The sequence below is a fragment of the Sceloporus occidentalis genome, unplaced genomic scaffold (genome assembly GCF_023333645.1).
Source record: "Sceloporus occidentalis isolate IW3139 unplaced genomic scaffold, rSceOcc1.0.p SCAF_330, whole genome shotgun sequence".
In the NCBI taxonomy this organism is placed as follows: Eukaryota; Metazoa; Chordata; class Lepidosauria; order Squamata; family Phrynosomatidae; genus Sceloporus; species Sceloporus occidentalis.
This window is the reverse complement of record NW_028317310.1, coordinates 362,255-382,913: the sequence shown is the minus strand read 5'-3', so window position 1 is coordinate 382,913 and position 20,659 is coordinate 362,255. Positions and strand designations below refer to the sequence as shown.

The 20,659-nt window shown below is 44.3% G+C and overlaps 2 protein-coding genes across 3 annotated transcripts in view; one reads left to right on the top strand and one right to left on the bottom strand.

Annotated features, from left to right (window-relative positions):
• Window positions 1-2,108, bottom strand: part of LOC149274458 (unconventional myosin-Id) — a 32,262-nt gene extending 30,154 nt beyond the window's left edge. For both annotated transcript variants that reach the window (XM_089505461.1, XM_089505463.1), the window contains exon 1: window positions 2,014-2,108. In XM_089505461.1, the coding sequence (XP_089361587.1) occupies window positions 2,014-2,108 (95 nt within the window). The remainder of the gene's footprint in view (window positions 1-2,013) is intronic.
• Window positions 2,109-14,034: 11,926 nt separating this feature from the next.
• LOC149274457 (mitogen-activated protein kinase kinase kinase 14-like) lies at window positions 14,035-20,659 on the top strand. The gene is made up of 15 exons (XM_089505487.1): window positions 14,035-14,260; window positions 14,587-14,659; window positions 14,867-15,053; window positions 15,802-16,305; window positions 16,453-16,590; window positions 16,901-17,030; window positions 17,201-17,332; window positions 17,418-17,522; window positions 17,831-17,994; window positions 18,358-18,508; window positions 18,890-19,123; window positions 19,326-19,429; window positions 19,539-19,656; window positions 20,134-20,234; window positions 20,486-20,659. Exons 1-15 carry the CDS (start codon window positions 14,035-14,037, stop codon window positions 20,657-20,659), a joined length of 2,541 nt encoding a protein of 846 aa, XP_089361613.1.

Genomic DNA, 20,659 nt, shown 5'->3' with positions numbered 1-20,659 from the left:
TGGCCATCGTCCAACTACATGGCTATTGTGTTAAGCTCCTCCCCTTTAGGGGTACTGGCTCCTCCCCTTGGAATAGTTGCCGCGTATAAATATGGTTTGTCTACTGCAACCTATTTTTGTACGAGTGGCCATGGTCCAACCACATGACTATCGTGTTAAGCCCCTCCCCTTTAGGGCGGTGCCGGATTTGAGTATGTGAGGAGGTAAACATTCTTAGGATGTTCTCCTTTATCAGTTTGACATACTCAACGTAATACAAGAAAGACGGAAATATTCCGGAAATGCACATCCTTGTCCAATATTTACTGTTACACCTTAGTTGAGCCAGACCTCAAAAATCAACCAGATTAATGTCAGGTCTTTGGAGTGAACCATATGAGACGTTATTGGGGTTTGTGGCGTAAGCGAAAACATGTTTTTAGGGCGATCAATAAATATAAATATCAATAATTGCACGTACCAGAACTCCCATTTATCTCAAACAGATCTAACATTGCCAGAAGGCCTGAGCCGAAGTCTAGCAGGGTGAATGTCCTACCCCTCTTCCCATAGTGTGATGCACCCTAACAGCTGTCTGGTCCCTTTAAATGTTTGTATTGCCCCCCCCTTGTATATGTATTTGCCCCTTTCCCTATCCCATGGCTATTTGCCGCCCAGGAGATCTGATCGGTTGAACGCATCTTTTGGCATGTGATATTCCAAACCCCCGTGTGGAAAGCATTCCAATTGATTTTAGGGGAGCACTTCCCGGCCACTGATTGGATGCAAATCTGTGCACACAGCATTGGATCCCCTCTGGAGATGCAGCTTCTCCCTGAGATAAGTGCCTTCATATATGTTCATTGGCCAGGTGGCTGCAATGTCCTGTTGAGATCCCGGCTACCCCAAAGATACTTGCCATAACGTCATATCCTGGCGCTCTACATTAAAGGGGGAGGGGCGGAGGGGGCAGCTAGGGTCCAGGGGGCCCGGCAGTACCATCGTTCAGCACCCCAGGTATATACATCACTGCTAACAATATCCCTGCCCACCCGTACCAACCATGTAGAGCGAGCCGGCTTAAAATCTTCCTCTCGCCAAGTGGTTCTCCCACTTGTGGCAAGCGAAGCCCAGAACTGGCTTTGCCCTGGGCCATACCATGCGTCTATGGGCTCATCCAACTCTACAACTCTCCCTCACCCATTAGGGCCATGTTGGTGCCAATACCCTGCCAACATCCCCCTTTACATTATTGTTTTTGGGTGGTGCTACGGTACAAATCCGCTGCTTAGAGCCCCGTTAGTACAAAGCGGCCCACGCTAAGGCGATGCGGGGGGCGGTTATCCCTCTTTTTTGTAAACTTCTATAATGTATCGATTTCTTAAATTCCGATCCTTCCATCACTTATGTTGGAGATGGAACCCCTCAAAATCTTTTCACTTTGTGCCCCCACATTCTTGGTGTGCCTAGGTGAATGTAAATGTGCCCCCCTGGGCAGTACGGTGACCCCCAAGGACCAAAACACCAATAATGATATATTACCACGCCATTGATTAAACATAGATTTCCTGGATCTAAATCCTCCCAACAACAAGAATCCCCTTAAAACAATCCCCCAAAGTCTATTTATAGCACAGGTGGTTAACCAGTTACATGCCAGAGAGGCACATCGCTTTGCGTTTGCCTCGGTTATTTAAAGGGTTAAGGCATTAGCTTTGCAGAACATGATGTTAAGTGATGACAGAGCTGATGTCTGAGAGGTCAGTCCCTCACAGGGTCAAAATTCCAGAACAGGGGCAAGGGGAGAGCGTGATAAGGAACGGTGCACGCAGCGTGCGAGGTGTGTAGTGCGAGGTGTGTAGGTGCACGCAGCGTGCGAGGTGTGTAGTGCGAGGTGTGGAGGTGCACGCAGCATGTGAGGTGTGTAGTGCGAGGTGTGTAGTGCAAGGTGTGGAGGTGCACGCAGCATGCAAGGTGTGTAGTGCGAGGTGTGTAGGTGCACGCAGCGTGCGAGGTGTGCAGCAGGTCACTCACCTGAGCTTTAGGTTGTCCATGAATTCTGGTAAAGTGACAGAGTCCATGAGAACAAAATCCGCCTTGCCGTACTCCAGACCCTCTTGCTCAGCCATGTCTGTGGTTACTGAGGTCCCAGCTACAGACGAACCCACCAAAAATACACAGACTAGTTACAAATTACAAAGCTTTTGAAGACCGCCGGCAGCCAGGTGGTAGATGGATCTCTTTTTTATTCCAGGATGTCTCTGACATTCCCAGGTGCTTCTCTGCAGTGTCTAAAGCTCCCCCGAGGAACCTCTACCAGCAGCTACAGGTGGACACCAAGCAGTTGACCTGAGCTTGGATGATGGTCTTCAGGAGCTACATCCAAGAACTGGGAAAGATGCCATGTCTCAGAGTGCAAATAATAGACGAGATGTCTCAGAGTGCAAATAATAGACGAGATGTCTCAGAGTGCAAATAATAGACGAGATGTCTCAGAGTGCAAATAATAGACGAGATGTCTCAGAGTGCCAAGGATGAGAATGTCTTATTCTTAAGTTCCAAAGTCCAGAGCATGGATTGTTGGTGCAGGTGAGGTCTCTCAATGCGCAGGTGAGGTCTCTCAATGCGCAGGTGAGGTCTCTCAATGCGCAGGTGAGGTCTCTCAATGCGCAGGTGAGGTCTCTCAATGCGCAGGTGAGGTCTCTCAATGCGCAGGTGAGGTCTCTCAATGCGCAGGAGATGTCTCTCAATGTGCAGGAGATGTCTCTCAGGAGCTGTCACTTGGGAAAGGGTCCAGGTCCCAGGGCAGTCCTTGAGGGGCTGTGATCGGTAAAGACATAACCAGGAAGAGTGTGTTGTGAAAGAGGTGAGAGGAGGAGAGCGGGTGGGAGGGGGCAGAAAGTTTAAGGGAGGAGTGAAATAGGAGAAGCCGGGAGAGGAAAGGTACGAGGGGGTGAGAGGTGAGGGGATGAGGGAGTTGACAGGGAAGAGGGAAGTCTGGGGCATAGAGTGAAAAAAAGCGCGCGGCCAGGGTAGGAAGGGCAGGTGGGGTCGCCCGGTGAGTGGGAGGGAGGGGGCAGGAGCTCCCAAAACTTGTGAATGAGGAGGGAACATAAAGATAAGTGACTTACAAAAGAGAGGGCGGTGAATGGCACCGTGCGGAGAGAAAGGGGTTAAATGTGTGATCAGGGAGAGGAGCCAAAGCGATAAAACTTGGAGAGATAACATGGGAGTGGCGGAGGGCGCATGATCGATAATCCACACGCAGAACCCGGGAGCGGTGGGGGGGCACTGATAAGGGGGGTGTTGGGGCAGATAGGGTGATTTAGAATAAAAATACTCCTTGGGGGGGGGGGGAGAAAATGAATTTGGGAAGCAGGCAAAGTATAGTAAGTGTGTACTAAGGTATGGAGGGTGTGATGAGAGGGAGGTGGGTAAGGATGCTCAGGTATGGAGTGTTTGGAGAGGGAGGATATAGGTAAGAATGCAGCATTTACACCCTGACTGGGTCATTTCTGCTCTCTGTTTGTGAGTTTCCTATACAATCCCGATGAGTAAATGTGTTTTGCACCTTGTCATCCGTGACGTCAGTGAACTTATTTCTCCTAACTGTGTATTAAACCCTTTCAATGAGAAGAAGGCCTTTATTTTTTAATGTAAAGTGAATGTAGCCATTTCTGAAATGCTGTTGTGATAACAGTGATTGTTTGCATTACAGATGATTCATTTGTAACTAATTTGTGTTTCTAGTTGAGAATCAGAATCCTCCAGCTCCAGGGACAAGGGCGCCCCCTAGTGCTGCGATGAATCGATGCATCGATGAATGACATGGAGCAACAATTTGGTCACGCATGTTAAAAGCAGTCGCGTGGCCTGTACAAATCATATCTGCATAGTCCAACACATGTAAAACAATAAACAATAGATATTTAACCCCTTAATGACAAAGCCCTTACATGTACGGGCTCAAAAGCGCATTGTTTACAATGGGTTTAGGGACCGCCCATTGTCCTTAAGGGGTTAAACATACATTTTAGGTGAAAGAAAGGAACAAACTTTACCGGGAAGATTGTTCCGTTCACTTAAAATGTGCTCCCTGATATCACCGTACATTATGAAAGGCAAGCCCTACAGAGACTTCTCCTGCAGGACAGGCTCAACTGGTCCTGTACAATGTGAAGCTCAATTAGCAAGAAGGTTTTACAGACAGGGTGGCCGATAAATGGAACAGACTCCCATCATAGGTGGTAGATGCTGATACATTAGGGAATGTGAACATGGATGAGATGTGGATGGCTTCTGGATCTAAGATGAGACCAAGGATTGATTAAGGTCTGAGGTTCCTCTACATCAGGAAAACCAGGCAGGATACATTGGCCGGCTGGTTCTTCTCTCCCGTCGGATTCTATGTAACTAGGTAATCTCCCATATAACATATACTCGGTGCTGGACCAATGATGTTACTTAAGATAAAACACTTGAATTGTTCCGAATCGAATTTCATAGCCATACATGGAAGCTTCAAGTGTTTAAGACGGCAGCCTGTACTCTGTGCTCCGCTACAACTACATCTTAAAAACCCTGATGTGAACTGTTAAAATATTCCAAGGAAAGGAGCTGGGAGCCTTGAAATTATTAAATAGAATTTAGGAAGTTTGGCAGGGGGTAAACCTGAACCCAGTTTCCAGATGTCAACACCATGGACCTGGGTGTACAAGGGTCACATTTCTACTTCCATTAAAAAAAAACGTACTTTAGTAATATTTCTGCAGAGCATTTCAATTAAAATGCTTCAACCTAGGAATACGCACACAGAGAAAACACGCAACACGCTAAGTCACGCTATTTTGGGGTGTTTGTCTAATGGAGCCTGTTGAATCTGGACCATAAGGGAAAGGCAGAGATGGTAAATATGTCTTGATTTAAAGAGACGGCCTTCCGAGCCCTGCCTGGGATTTCCGAGGGTATATGTTACAAAAGCAATGTTCTCGGAATATTTGGCTCTACGGGTGCATGGGTGAGTGTGCGTGTGTGCCTGAGTGTGCGTGTATGTTTACTGTCATGAAACAATTTACATAAAGGATGAAATCTGCCTATTTGCCACTAGATGGCAGGCTAATATTAATCTTGGGCATTGATATGGGATACGTTTTTTACCTTCTACGCACCCTTGGGTGGCCAGCAGGGTTCTGAACTTTTCTTCACCCACTTTGGAACTCTTTAGGCTAACGACTACTGAGAGTGTGACACGCCATCCACTTATCAACTGACGTGTTTTCCTGCACCACCAAACCTTCGGGGTACCTGCTATAAAAAGTCCACCAGCAGTAGACGGTCCATACGTGGCACCGCTGGAGGCATATTCTTCATCAGCTCGGAATATGAGTAACAGAAATCTGGCGTGTCCTTCATAAATCAAGGCGTATCACCTGGGTTTACTGAAATCCCGAACACAGATGTTGCTAGAATATTTCATCATGCATTTGAGTTCATGAGAATTAGTGGCATAACTTTAACTCTTCCAGGGATCCTGTGTCCAGTAGAATAAATGACATGAAATCACCCATTTCTGTGATAGCTTCTAAATCCTGATGTCCATTCCATTATTTCTATCGTGTTTAGAAACCCGGTGATGCTTAGAAAGTCTTTAGCCAGATGTTACATCCAAACACTATGCTTATGTTTCATTTATAAACATGATATGGTGTTACTGTAGAGGTCGTGGCAGGGGGATCCGGGACTTGGACCTGTCCTCCGGGGGCCATGGGCTGCTGTAGCTCTAGTAAAGTGAGGTGACGGACCACAGGATGGAGGATGAAGGATGGAGGAAGAGGTAAGAGATGGAGAGAAAGGGGTGTAAGGACAGTGTATGCGTATATATGTGTGTGTTTGTAAGCTTGTGTGTGTGTGTGTGTATGGGCAGGTGTGTGTAAAAGTGGTATAGGTATTTGTAAGCTGGTGTGTAAGGGCAATGTTTATGTGTGTGTAAGGGCAGTGTATGTGTATATGTGTGTTAATGGATAGGTGTGTGTGTACAGACAGCATGTATGGGCATGTGTGTAAGGGCAGTGTATGTGTATATGTGTGTTAATGGGTAGGTGTGTGTGTACAGACAGCATGTATGGGCATGTGTGTAAGGGCAGTGTATGTGTATATGTTTGTAGGTATATATTGGGAGGTATGCAATAAACATAAATAATTAACAGAACCCATAAAGCCTACCAGGCAAACGAGGAACCACCACACAGGGACAGACATACCAAGATGCCCAAACCTGAGGCTCCCAGCACCACCTACCGGCATCAAATGCTCTCCCCCAGAGCATTCACACCCCCTACCCCTAGATGCCTGGTAAGCTACCATCCCAGATAACTACCCCAACATAACACAAATACCCCAACATAACACAATAAACAGGGAGGGAGGGACAAACATCACAGGGTAAGGTGACTACAAAATGGCCCTCAGCCAGAATCAGATGGATTCTGATGCAAAGTTTGAAAAGTACTCTTAATACCATGGCAACTAATGGAATGTTCATGTTTGGACCATTCCACTGGCTTCTTTTGTGAACTTGATCCGCGACTGTTCTTTGCTTCCCAGTATTAGAGCTCGAAAGCTGTTTCTCCGCTGTTACTTGGTCTGCCTCGAGATTTAGCGATAGTTGGCACTGCAAAGCATTGCGTTACCCCTCTGGCACTCAAAGGGTTAAAACTCTACAGCCATACATCGAGCCTCTGTCTTGCCCTTTCTCCACCCCTCCTGATCTCTCTTGTTTTTTCTCTGCCACTTTGTTCCTCTTTCTGGCTTCCTGTATCTCATAAGTCTCCCTCCTCCTCTCTCACTCTCTCCAGTGTCCCTCCCTCCCTCCTTCTGTCCCCCTCATCCAGCCTCTTACATTTTTTTCTAGCCTTTCCCCTTCAGCCCCCACCTTTTCATTTTTAACTCCTTTCTTCTTTCCTTTCCTCTTTAACTCTCCTGTCCTCGCCACCTCCACTTTTTTTTCGCTCTCCCTTCCCATCTATCGTTTTTCTTTTAACCCTTTTCTTTTTCACACTTTTCTCAGGCAGCTGTTCGCTGGAAAATGGCCTATTTTTGGGAATGTCTGTATCCTGTACGCCCACATGCCATGGTCACCTGCCAAAAGCCCGTTAACCCTTTACTGCCTCCTGGCGTAATATGAGGAGAGGGTGGGATGGGGGGTCCCACCTTGTCCTGGGTGGGATGGGGGTTCCACCCTGTCCTACTTGGTCCCTTCACCCATGCGCCGAAATTAATTCAATCTTTAATGATCTTGAAGTTCTGAGTAAAAAACACCGGGGGGGGGGCAAATGCCAAAATATGTTTTCAGAATAATAATCAGCGACACATGTTTAGTTCAGAAATCAAAGAACTCTGGCAGGGTGTCAGCGGTCATGGACCTTGACACCCCTGTATGCAAATTAGCTGCCTTTTATGTTAAACTTTGTTCATGATAAAAGTTTGTTTAACGTTCTCTTTGTAACGCGATCCTACGACGCAGGGAATATGGAACTCAGGAAGAGGTTATAGTGTTTAATAAATAGGTTACTGTTTGCACATAAAAATTAACCCACACAGTTATGTACAGTGCTCTTGGATCCTATTGGTTGTTTAACTTCCTGTAAAGTAAGAAGTCTCTGCCGGGAAAATCCATGACCCAGTCGACCAATCAGCATGGGAGATTGTCAGTGAAGGGAGGGGGTAAGGGTGTCTGGTGAGTGAGATCATCACGCTTGAAGGTATGGGGAGTGGAGAGGGATAAGGAGGGGAATCAAGAAAGTTGTGTGAAAACTTGGAAAGGAAGGGGCTCCAGATAAGGAGGAGGGGAAGGAAAGAGTGTTAAAAAAAACGTGTGTGGGTGAAGGCAAGAGGGCTAAATAGAAAGTGGATGGTGGCGAAATTTGCGGGTAAAGATTACCCTGTAGAAGCCAGGCAAAGAAGTCCAGAAGAAGTCAGACCGGTAAGAAATGGCCCTAAGGGAGGGTGCGTATCTTTACGCCAGCAGGGGCCTTGTGCATAAAGCAATTTGCTTATTCAAACATTTCTAGTGATCATTATTTATTGTTTTATATAGCACCGTCATATTCCGTAGCGCTGTACAATGGAGAGACAGGACATAACAAGTAGCATATAACATAACAAATTGACTAACAGAAACAACCGGTGACGAGGGCTCGGCTCAAACGAGCTTACAATCTAGAGATATTATCTATGTGGCTCCAAGTGTCATTAGCGTGCAGGTATTTTATGCGTTAATAATAATAAAATAATATTTATAATATATTAATCCTTAAAAAGCTGTTCTTCAATAGTAGCTTTCATTAAGAAGAAGTTAGAAACCCCTGCAGGGTGTAATTGTGTGCATACTGTATGTTCACAAAGCATGAATGAAGAGGTGCAGAGTACATACATGTGCATGTAATCATACATATATATATATATATATTTAAAAGCCGAAGATGCGCATGTGATGCTTGGAAGCAAGTATGGGATCGCAGACTATGAATGCTCGTGAGATGAGGCCATGGGTGGCTCTTCTCCACTCTCTGATCCGATGTTTCTGCTGTGTGTGTTTGTGTACTGTTAGTGTGTAGGTGTCGTCTGGAGGTACGTGTAATGATTAACTGGGTATTGATATACACATGGAAAAGGCGGTGTATTTGTTCTTGACATGCTACATGTATGATATGTTTAAGCCTCTCAATACATCTGATGCTGCATCTTACTGCTCATGTTTTTAGCATTATCGATGACTTTACATACAGTATATCTCAATAAATTAATAAGACAGAAAGGGTGCGATCAGCAACAGAAATGTGTGTGTCGCTCGAAAGTGCACTTAGGTACTTTAGTGATCTGTCTGCTTTTGCACTAGTGAAGAGGAAACAAATCAGCATGATGGGGCAGCATGTTTTTTGACCATCCAATGGAGGCCCATTCATGTCCATAGAATGAGTCTTAGGATTCTTGTAGGGTTATATAGACTAAAAGCATGGGGAAAACTCACTTCCCGTACTGTGCGTTATGGACAGGTCTCTGCATATCATGGGTGAGCTTCTTACAGGAGAAGCTGGCTGGGATTGGCCTTTCGTAATGAAGATGGTGGCCTGAATTGGCCAACCCACCTGTTCAAACCCAAATCTGTCCAAAATGACAATCATCGTTGTATCCCAAGTTGTCTGACCATTATGGTTTATATAGACTTGAGAGCCTTTGGACACTCAGGTCTACTTGCTAAGGCCTAAGAATACCAGTTATATGAACGCGCTCTCAGCAGCCTACCGCCTAACGTTTCATGAACGCTTGTCTTGGTTGGTGTGGCTGGTGGTGGGGACTGGTAGGGTCGTGGTGGATGAGGCTGGATGGTACTTCACGTCCGCCTTACCTGGGTCACGTAGACCATCATGACAAGGTCACATCAACAGCACAAACCTTCATTGATTTTACCGATCACTGCGCCAGTCTGTGGACACTGGAGGATTTCTCCAACTAGCCCATGATCACCACTGTCTGCAGAAGCGACCACGCAGGACGGTAGGACAGTGCCCCGAAAATGGGGACACAGGAGATGCAGCAGGTATTCAGTATTATGTTTAAATGACCAATGCTCTTCCCTGAGAACTCTCAAGGTTTTAACATGAATGAATAGATCATATTCTCCAATTAATTTCATACTAGTGCTTTGCTCGCTGGTGTATTACAGTTGAAGTTCCTGCTTGAATACAGGTGACTTATACAGAATATCTTTACCTGCTCAGAAGTCATTTCCATACGTACAGTATTAGCATGTTTGGCCCCGACTATTAAAGGACTAATATTTTTATTTAAGATGGTCAGGGTGAGCTTATTTACAAAGTTCACAGGTATGCCAACAGGCCGCTTCAAGTGATAAATCAGATGCCAACAAACAAACTTGTACCGGCAGGCCTGTGCCACAATGTCCGAGAGTTAAGGTTGTGAAATGTGGATGTACCTGTGTGGCTAGATGGTGGGCACTTTTTGTAAACATGAGCCACGTTTTGTGGTTATAATTCTATGACATCATCAAAGTGGAAGAGGTTGTCTTAACCTATAGACATTTTCCAGATTCCCGGGGTATTGTTTGTTGAATTCAGTAAGAGTAGCGTTTTAGATGCCTCTGGTCCTGGTTTTCGTTCTTATTTGAGTGTTACGGGTTAGAGCGTCCCGGGTAAATCTTGTCAGTAATGCCCGTGTGCATGTGGTTTTCACAGATTAGGAAAAAAAAGGCTAATTTTCCACTTCTAAATTGGCTACACAATTAAAACACGACCACTTGAAGAGCTTTTTTATAGAGTTATAGTAAAAATAGCGGTGTTTTGTGTGGCCGTTTGTGTAGCAAACTTCAAAGAAATAAATAACAAATGAAATGTTTGTGTCCCGAGCTACTTCAGAAAAATTGGAACTTCTACCGCTAGCTAGCATCAAGTCCTTGGGCATTAGTGCTCTAGCATCACGGACGTGTTCCGACAGCAGAGACCTCTGTTCGCTGCCTCCTTGTTTGGTTTTGCTGTATTAGTCATATCCCAGCCGGCATCATTAGTCACCGATTCAGGAGAACATTGAAGGAACATGAGAAGAGAGATCTTTACCATTGGTGGTACAGATGTCCTCCTGGATACTGAGGTGATGGGGTCTGGTGGCAGCTGAACCGCACACGTTACTCCTCTTGATGAAGGTATAAATGAATAACACGTTTCCTGCAAATAATTACAATTAAATGCAGAATGTAGTTCACTAATTAGTTACACTGCTTTGTTTGAGTGGACACTCCAGCCATCATACGCACTTTAATGCATATGATATCTGAGGGGTTCCTTATAAATGTATGGGGTTCTGCGCGATACCCCATTCGTATCTTTCCCATTCTTCCAGCTCCTTAGCTTGGCCATGTCCTGCATGGCTTACTCTGGAAGGTCTATCAGGACTTCCCCATGCGCTGAAAGTGCTCCCATTAACCTAATTAGACATCGCTTACCTGCCACTGGTTGCCTGCTTTAAGCATCCAACGATGGCATGAAAACTGGACCATACCATTTAGTGTATTGGACTTAGAACACATGAAGGGCCGACCAAAATCCACTTTAAGCCCTGAACAAGGCTCCGTGAAGCTTTCTGTTGGATGAGATAGGGTTAGAGTAGCTAGAGAGGGGGATGTGACGAAGGGAAGGAGGTTCAGTTATAGGACGGGTTTGAAGAGCTTCCTGCTAAAACTGAAAGTAATCAGCAGTGTAGCAACCATTTGAGTTCTTCTAGAGAAACAGGACAGACCGCACCATCTGCGAGTGAGTATTGCCACAAATTGCCCGTGCCGGGTGAGCGTGGATCTGGAGTCGGTTAGATCACCGGGTCCGTACCGTGCATGGACAGCATCTTGCGCTTTAGATTTACTGTCATGACATATTATTGCATCTATCTATGTTGATATACGTGTGTGTATGTATATACGTGTGTTGCACATTATGTATGTAGTATCACAGTATCACAGTGTCATATCAACATACTTGAGCTACATGGACACAAGGTTATTTTATTAATGCGTCTTTAATATGTGCCTATTTATCATATGAGATACTTTATATATACATTAAAGTATTGTTTTGTACTTTTTATGGGGTATAAGTTTATATTTGTGTGTTTCATTTATATGTATTGTTAGTGTGAATTGTTAGTGTGTTTATGATATGTTGGCATCCTAATGATCTTCCATTGTTATTGATATACATTCGGTTAGAATGTTGCAATATGTTTGGAGGTGTCGGAGTTGCCGGTGTTCGGATGGATAATAGGACAGCTAGAGGTTTACCAGAACCAGCGAGTTCCTAGGGTACAACCACTGATGGGTCTCATACCGGGAATACATGGAGTCCCAGAGTCCTATCATATGCTATATGGCCCCATTGGATTCACACACGCTGCAATGTATAAGTAACAAAGGCATGGAGTGAAAACATACGCATACATGCGAGTGAGGGAGAATATGTGTATATGTGTGAGGGAGAGTCATGTGTGTGTGTATGAAGGAGAATGAGCATGTGTATGTGTATGCATGAGGGAGAGTCGTGTGTGTATGAAGAAGAATGAGCATGTGTATGTATATGTGTGAGGGAGAGTCATGTGTATATATGAAGGAGAATGAGCATGTGTACTTATATATGTGTGAGGGAGAGTCATGTGTATGTATGAAGGAGAATGAGCATGTGTGTGTGTGCGTGATGGTAATTGTTCATGTACTTGTGAACATGCCTATGGCCCAGAAGGATAACCTTGAGTCTGGAACGTCTAGAACAGGTTTTTATTGCCATTCTTGTATCATTAGGATCAATACCGTAGACATCGCTATCATATCTTGAACACTTGTTGGCTAAGCATGGCGTAGACTTTATATGGTCGATTTGCAAGCCATGCATTGATTGGGGATAGCCGTGCAGATATGTAATTCATGGTAACATTTATCGCTTAGGACAAGAGCATCAACCATCCTTTATCTGGTCTAAATCAGTACCGTGCAGAATAAAATCTAGCAAGCCGGATGTTTGTGGCAGTGTACAGGTCACGAAAAGCAGACTGATAAGGTGCAGATCACAGAAATGTAAGTTCATGACACGGTTAATCATCATGAGTTCAAATGTCAATGGGGAAAAAAAAACCATTTCAAATCAAGATCATTAACCTTTTCAACACCGAGGAGACTAGACTTAGTATGACCATCAAATTCCCATCACTCTACTAGTTCGCCATCACGACGGGATCCTCTCTTCTTTCATTCATTTTATTTTTCAATGGATGTTGATGCTCTTGAAACCTCATCCTCAAAACCTGGCGTAGGACTTAGGGTTTTGGTCTCGATGTGTTATGATTATGAAATTTCTGGAGGGGAGGAACTTAAGAAGACCGCAAATTATTGCCGAGATGTCTTCTTTTACGCTCTGACGTATTGAAATAGAAAGTGTTCCTAGCAAGACCTGCTCAGCCGGTACAGAAAAAATGTAAAGATTTCAGATCTCTAAGATAAAATCCATCCCACTTACCTTATCAATAGTTATATAGAAAATTATATATTATATATAAATATTTGAAGAGGGCAGTGGCTTAGCACTTTTCTTTTAACCTTAATGATGCCATGATGCACAATATGCCCTCTGCTTTGGTTGGAGATCGGTCAATGGACCCATCTACTCGTGTTGGAATTAGGAGAGTAATGATGGACGGGATTGGGATACAGACGTTGAAGTGAGAATGGCAGAGATTGAGGGAGATGTTGAGGACGTTGAGTCACTTGTCACTAATAAAGGTCCCAGAGGCACCAGGGGCCGCTAACATGCAACAGGCAACCACAATCTGTGACTATATGATGGAGACCCTACCTTGGATCAGCGGGAAGTATGGTTCCTACTTCCTTTAGAGATTGTTATCGCTTCAGTTAATCCAACAGATTTACGATATTATGTTCAGCTCTAGATCTGTGTCCACCAGACAGGTATCACTGACGTATTTACACAGTAACAAAATCTCATCTTTCATGAATTTACCGTGTAGACTAGGCACTCAACTCTGGTGAGCTTCTCCCGCTAAAAGAACCTGCATGATGTACGGTGATAAGAAGCATTGAGTGTCATCTCACCAACTCTACTACGTGAATAAACCCCAATGGGGTACCAGTGAGACAATTCCCATTTTGGGTAGAAAGGTTTCATCACTCCGCTGGCTCCATCTTGCTTCGGCTTGGATGATAGTAACCATGATTTTCCAATTGTAACAGAAAACCATGAAGATGTATTAAGCACTCTTCATTGATAAGTGACCTTACTGAAATATATTGACTGACTGCTTACTGTTGAGGGACACAAATATATATGCGGGTAGAACGCGTGGGGAATCGGTGTAGTTTGGCTCGAGTCCAGCATATACCTCGAAGTGAAAACATGGCTTGCATGGCCCTCAAGTCAATATCTCATCCCTCTGCTCATAATGATCAATGTTTTTTGTCCTCTTAGGTCACAACAGATTTGACCCATGGCTAGAGATAGTGTTAAGTTCCCAGGGCAATCCTCCAACCAGAACTTGGAACCGCTCAAGGCGCATCAATATGAAGGGGCTGGGGGTAAAGAAAAAGATGAGGCCGAGAAGAAGGAGGACTTCCTGAAAGATGCCAAGCGCACCTGGGCCAAATTTATATTCCAAGGCACTGCAACCGAGGAGAAAGACGCCTCTGCTATCACCATCATTGCACATCCTGAGAGTAAGAGGACCTCCTAAAACATTTATATGACACGCAGAGAAAGCACTGCATGGGTTCAGACATAACTCCTCTTGTTGCTCAATATGTTTCCCTATAACGCCTCCTATTACTCCATATACCCTCCCTATAACCCCTCTATTACATGATAAAACCCTCCCTATAACCCCTCTATTACATGATAAAACCCTCCCTATAACCCCTCTATTACATGATATTACTCCTCCTATTACACCATCTAACCTCTCCATAAATCCCCATCCTATTATGTTTCTATGTTACCCCACATATATCACATATGACATATATCACTGCTCTGTATGTTTCAGGTGAAAATAACCAGGAGATCTGCCCCAGCTCCCAGAAATCCCAGCTGTATATACCAGACTCCAATCAGTACAGGTAATGGGAGTAATTCGTATAGATCACAGAGACACTTTGTTTATGTATGTTTGTTTATTTGCTTTGTGTTGTGGCTCTTTTCTTCATTCTTTAATCTTTGTGGCTTTGGTTAGTGGCTTACATCGGCTCCGTAGGCCCTTGTAAGAAATAAAAAAAAAAAAAAAAAAAAGCACACCTGCCACGCTAATGCTCATCATTTGTCCGCAGCCTGTCAGAGAGCATTGAAGACGTCCCAAATAATGTGACCAACTCCAGAGAGAGCAGGCTGGCAAAGAAGGCACGAGCTCCAAGGGGCAAAGGGAGGAAGGCAAAGAAGAAGAGAGGAGTCAAATATGGTGAATGCAGGGGGAGGAGTGGCCCCGAACAAGAGAGCCAAGCCCCTATACCTGTACAGGTATGATCTTTTCCGTGCTGTGGGTGAAGGAAGTTTGTTCCAGTTTAGGACAGGTTTAGCATAAATGGAAGAAACAATGTTACCCTTTATTTTACTTGGATCCATACCGCCACCTAGTGGACGTTAAGTGCACTACACTAAAACTAGTACCAATATATCATCAGTAGACCATACATACGCTATCATTCAGATGTTTGGGGTCACTTAGCTGTTTTCATGGCAAGCAAGGATATTTCTAGCTGTAACAAATATTCAAAAGGCTTTTTTTAAGGATCAATTAGCCTTTTAAACTTGGATCAGCGAACACAACGTGCCATTGGAACACAGGAGTGATGGGAGTTGAAAAGGGCCGTTGGAACACAGGAGTGATGGGAGTTATAAAGGGCCGTTGGAACACAGGAGTGATGGGAGTGATAAAGGGCTATTGGAACACAGGAGTGATGGGAGTGATAAAGGGCTACTGGAACACAGGAGTGATGGGAGTGATAAAGGGCCTGTGAACGCCTATGAAGAGATTCCATTAAAAAAAAAATCAGACGTTTCCAGCCACAATAGTCAAAGGCAAAAGGTGGCACTTGTCACCAGTCAAATAATATGGGAAAGTGGTAATGGCTTGGAACTGATTTCGGAGCAATTGCTATAGAAACCAATGGAATCCTCCATTCTCTGGTTTAGCTTTGATAGATACGACTCCATTTTTGTATCATCTTGAGGAGGGAACGATGACTTCTCTTCTTTCTTACTGCAGGACGACGAGTCCCAAACCAACATGGGCTTTGATGACAACTTATGGAAGAACGACAAGAAAAACAGCTTTGGTTCCATTTTGCAGCAGAACACGACAATCACCGACTATTTACCTCTGGCTGCCCCGCCGCTGAAAAATTATCTTAATCTGGATAAACTCCATAAACTCATCAGTCCAAATCAGTCCATTTACCATGTGGGGAAAGGGAAATCGCCACCCAAAACCTTTACTGAAACCTTTTCCCCCCCATCCTCTAAGCTACCTGGAATTATTAAGGGCTTGAACCTAGACAACTGGGAAGAAGAATGGAGCTCCTTAAATTCCACCGACCTCTTTATGGACTCGAAGAACCATTCTGTGGAAGAATGTATGTTGGCGGCTCAGAAGGGAAGCGTGAGCTCAGGGGAAGCACAAAACCTGTGTCTTCTAGCCAAGTCCTGGAAAAAAGCAGCAGACCTTGAGGACATAGACAACACAGACAATGAGGGTGTGCTTCTCCATGAGGTACCTCTCAATGACCGTATTCTTTCTTGTAAGGGTATCTTTCCCCCTCTCCCATGGTAGCCCATCGTGGTCTGTCTTTAAAGTTACTGTAAAACATTTAAAGGGTCCAAATTCACCAAATCTGTGTTCTGTCTGTTGTTCTCTTAGCACCTGAAGCCAGTGGACTACGAATTCAAAGAGGGCATTCACTGGAGGCAGTGCGGAGAAAAAATAGGCAGCGGTTCTTTCGGCGACGTCTTCCCAGCAAAGGATTCAAAATCAGGATTTATCTTTGCAGCCAAAAAGGTGAGGAATCACAGGAACCAATCCTATAAGAGCTAAAAAGCATATTGTTGTAAATATACCAGAAGAGCACAGGTCATGTCTATGGCCACTTCTACCTCCATAGTGTCCTCTGGACCTGTGTACCTTTGAGAGGTTGATAGCTGTAGTTGTCTAGTGAGGAGAGCAGGGAGATCTATTAATCTGTGTGTCCCCTTCTGTTCGGCCTCTCCACCTTGACCGTGATGTAAGCAGGATATTACATCATAACTCATCATGTTCCTTCTGTACGCATGGACACCAGCAAGTGTCACCTCTCTCTTTCCACCCGCAGATTCATATAAAACAGTTCCGGTCTGAAGAGCTGACATCCTGTCTTGGGATCTCTTCTCCAATGATCATCCCTTTGTATGGGGCAGTCCGTGAAGGATGCTGGGTCACAGTGTTCATGAAGTTAATGAAAGGTACGTTTTTTTTGTGCTTTTTGTTTAATGGCTTAAAAATATACATTATTTTTGTTAGTTTCAAAGTCTTTTCCTTTGGTTAAAGAGTCGATGTCTATGCAACTTCGTTTTGGATTTAAACAATATTAGAAATCCCGTTCTGGTATGCATGCATTCTTTCTTTCTTTTAGGAGGTTCCCTGGGCCAGCTGATCAGAAGCGTTGGCTACCTACCAGAGGACCGAGCCCTGCATTACCTGGGGCAAGTACTGACTGGCCTAAATCATCTCCATATGGCAAACATCATTCACGGAGATATTAAAGGTATGCTATATCTATGCATTTCTATTTCTCTCGGCCTCCTTCGTCCGTGTCTAACCCGTTGTCTCACCTCCGTCTCCCCACGCAGCCGATAACGTGCTCCTGTCTGAAGACGGGGACAGTGTTTACCTGTGTGATTTTGGGCATGCTGCTCAGATCCCTCCGAGTATATCCAAGAAATCTCTTCTGACGGGTACGTAGAGCAGTTTCTGCTATTCACTAAAGCCAGAGTTGGGGGTTCAACTTCCTCACTGCTTTGTTCATTCTAAAGCGCCATATTAAAGGTTAAAAAAAGCATATTAAGATAATCTTAAAACAATTTCTGAGGTAGAAGTTGCAGCTCTGCAGTTGCCCCCCACCCCTCAGAAGTCTTCTCCTCACCGCCATCATTTAGAGATGACACCGGTGTAGAATCTCATATCTTAAACGCTTCTTTCGGGTTAGACTGATGAGCTGGTCTGACCTGGAGGTCTTCTGATCTTTTTCTCCATGTCATTGCAGCCGACTATGTCCCAGGGACGGAATCCCACATGGCTCCTGAGATAGTGAAGGGAAATCCTTGTGACACAAAGGTTGACGTGTGGAGCTCATGTTGCATGATGCTGCACATGCTGAATGGCTGGCACCCATGGACACGTACGCACACACCACCCCTGTGCCTGAAGGTAAGTAGGCACTAGTATATATCAGCCTAGTAGATATCAAAGCTACAAGCATAAAAATACAAAAAAAAAAATATTTTTTAAAAGGTGGTTTGCAGTCCTTAAAAATTCAAGGAGCTCTTCCACAATTGTATCTTAAAACCATCGCCAAAATGTATTTTGTAACATACGTTGCTGTCTCTCGTAAGGTTTTGTTGGTGCTTAAACCAAAAGCTTGTGGCTCAAGCAAGAACACAATCGCAATTTTATAACTTGAAGAGCTGGAGCTTTTGCTCTCCTCCATTTTGGACACGAAATGCGATGCTTGCGGAGTTTTTGCAAGAGTGAAATCCTCTACTTTCCTTTCTCCCTTTCTTGTATTTGCAGATTGCTCATGAGCCACCCCCTCTAAAGGAGACCCCCCCAACTTGTGACCCTCTAACCTTCAAGGTCATCGTGGCAGGGTTAGAGAAAGACCCACAGAAGAGAGCGACTGCAGCACAACTCAAAGAGAACGTGGACGCGGCTCTGCGTAAAAGTAAGAATTTCAATACCCCTTCCAGGGCAGAAACGATATTCGGCATGTTTTCCAGGGGTTTCTGACAAAGGGGTCCATCGTTATTGCGTCAATCAGACCATCTCTTGTGCAGTGCATCTCCCATCGTTTTCTACAGGACAGATGAAAGAGAGGGAGAAAGGGTGTTTGTTTTTGCAGAGAAATTGGTGAATGTACAACAAAAAAATGTAGCTACAAAGAATAACAGCAGGCAAGACTTAGCATTTTTAGTAATTAAGGTTAGTTATACGAGTTTATTGTCCACAAAGCGTAGGGAGTACTAATAAATCAAAGCTCAGGGTTAGGGCCTATTATGTCGTGTAATGAAACAGCTAATTTTCTTCACGTTCTTCTTCAACCTAGTCGGTGGTCTGAAGTCTCCATGGAAAAGCGACTACAAGACCCCACGGGACTTCCCATGCCCATTCAGCGACACATTAAAGATTCCAAAACCAAAGCCGCCTGTTCTGAAACCTAAGATTGGTTCAAACGTCCACAGGAAAGAGGCCTGGGGTGACACTACACTTACTTTTGGAGGCAAGAGTTCGGAGCTCGAGAAGACCGCATCTGACCTGGAACTAGAGCAGCTGGAGATAGGTGAGGGAGTAGCGTCCAACGTCATGGCTTTTCTGTTACCAGCACCAACGTTAAAGAGGCAGCAATACCAAGTCTTCTTCTACTATTAAAAACTAAATAAAATTCACAGAATACTGAACACAAGTTTTAAAATAGATACAGGAACTTGGCCTGAAGGACAATATCACGTTCTTCTTCAACTGATCCATGATTTTGGTTGTAGGTCTCATGAGGGACAGCTTTGCTCTACCATTCTATCTTGAAGAACATCAGCTGATGTTGTCCTGTCTGAGCGATGACAGCATGGAGCCTTCACAAAGCCACAAGGTACTATGACCAAAATAAATGTGACTTACTCTGCCCAAGGCCACTTCTGTCTACCCTTTATGCTGTTGCACTCCTACTAATTAATGTACTTGCTTTTATTCTTTTGTAGATGTCTGCCTACACCTTGGACACAAGAAGCTCTGGGATCCATTCATGGGACAGTCAAGTAGACCAACCCAGCTTCCACAGTGACTCCAAACTTAGTGGAGGAACCACAGTCACCCCAAGTTGGTTCAATGGTGTGTTTGAGATGTTATTTATTATGTTTATTATTATTATTATTATTTTGTCCAACAGATGAATATAAAAAGTTAGAATGCCAACAGAATGTTAGATATTAAAATGTTGGCATACCTTATAATTAAGGCAGATGCCGGTCTATGAGCCAACATGTTCTAATACCGTATTGTCCAGTTTCTCGTCTTTTATAAGAAATTCAATGTTGTATTTGTGTTTTTACCACGTTTCATTATTTGAGATGAGGCTTATTACAAAATAACTTCCTGTAAAAATAAATCCTACGGCTTACGGCCAAACACAAAGGCGATTGCAAAGAGGTGGACCATGGAGAAGATGGTAATAGAATACAGAACGTGGTTGAAGACAGGGAGGAGGAGGCATTATAGACTTGGTCGACCATTTGATTTAACAATAGAACTATATGGATCCGACATAATCTTACTTTTTTGTCATTGCTGGTTCAGGGGTAAAGGTCCACTTGCAAAAGCTTGGTGGAGAGACGTTTCATATCCTGGAATCGAGCAGGACCAAACTGGGCGACCTGGCGGTGGGGATCAGTAGCCAGGTGAGCACATTGCCCTGTGCCATGCTTCACGCTGGGGACTGTATACAATCTCAGATATGAGATTAATAATACAACTCTGTTTGGGTGTTGTTGATATATATACTATGAATTAAATGATGAAGTCTTGGGTTAACGGTCAACGATGTAGGGATTTTTGTTTGCTATGGGAATCAACATGAGGTTCTTGAGTATCGTTAAAATATGGGGTAACTAATGAATAACCATTCAGTACCATCTCATTCCTTCCTTAGATGGATCTGAATGCTTTCACCATTCTCAGCCCCAATGGGAATTCTATACCCTGGAACACGGAGATCTCAAACTGCGGCATCCATCTTCAGTGTTCCCTGGCTCTCGATGGTGACCGAGGCGGCTGGTCGTGGAGGGTGAAGGGCGGAAAGCTGGAAGAAGTGCCTACTGGGTAG

What these genes read in the sequence shown, in the direction of transcription:
- LOC149274457 (XM_089505487.1), top strand. Translation starts at nt 14,035, where the DNA reads ATGGCTAGAGATAGTGTTAAGTTCCCAGGGCAATCCTCCAACCAGAAC. An exon ending in CATCATTGCACATCCTGAGA is followed by an intron (nt 14,261 to 14,586) that starts GTAAGAGGACCT and finishes TGTATGTTTCAG; the next exon opens with GTGAAAATAACCAGGAGATC. An exon ending in CGGTGGGGATCAGTAGCCAG is followed by an intron (nt 20,235 to 20,485) that starts GTGAGCACATTG and finishes TTCCTTCCTTAG; the next exon opens with ATGGATCTGAATGCTTTCAC.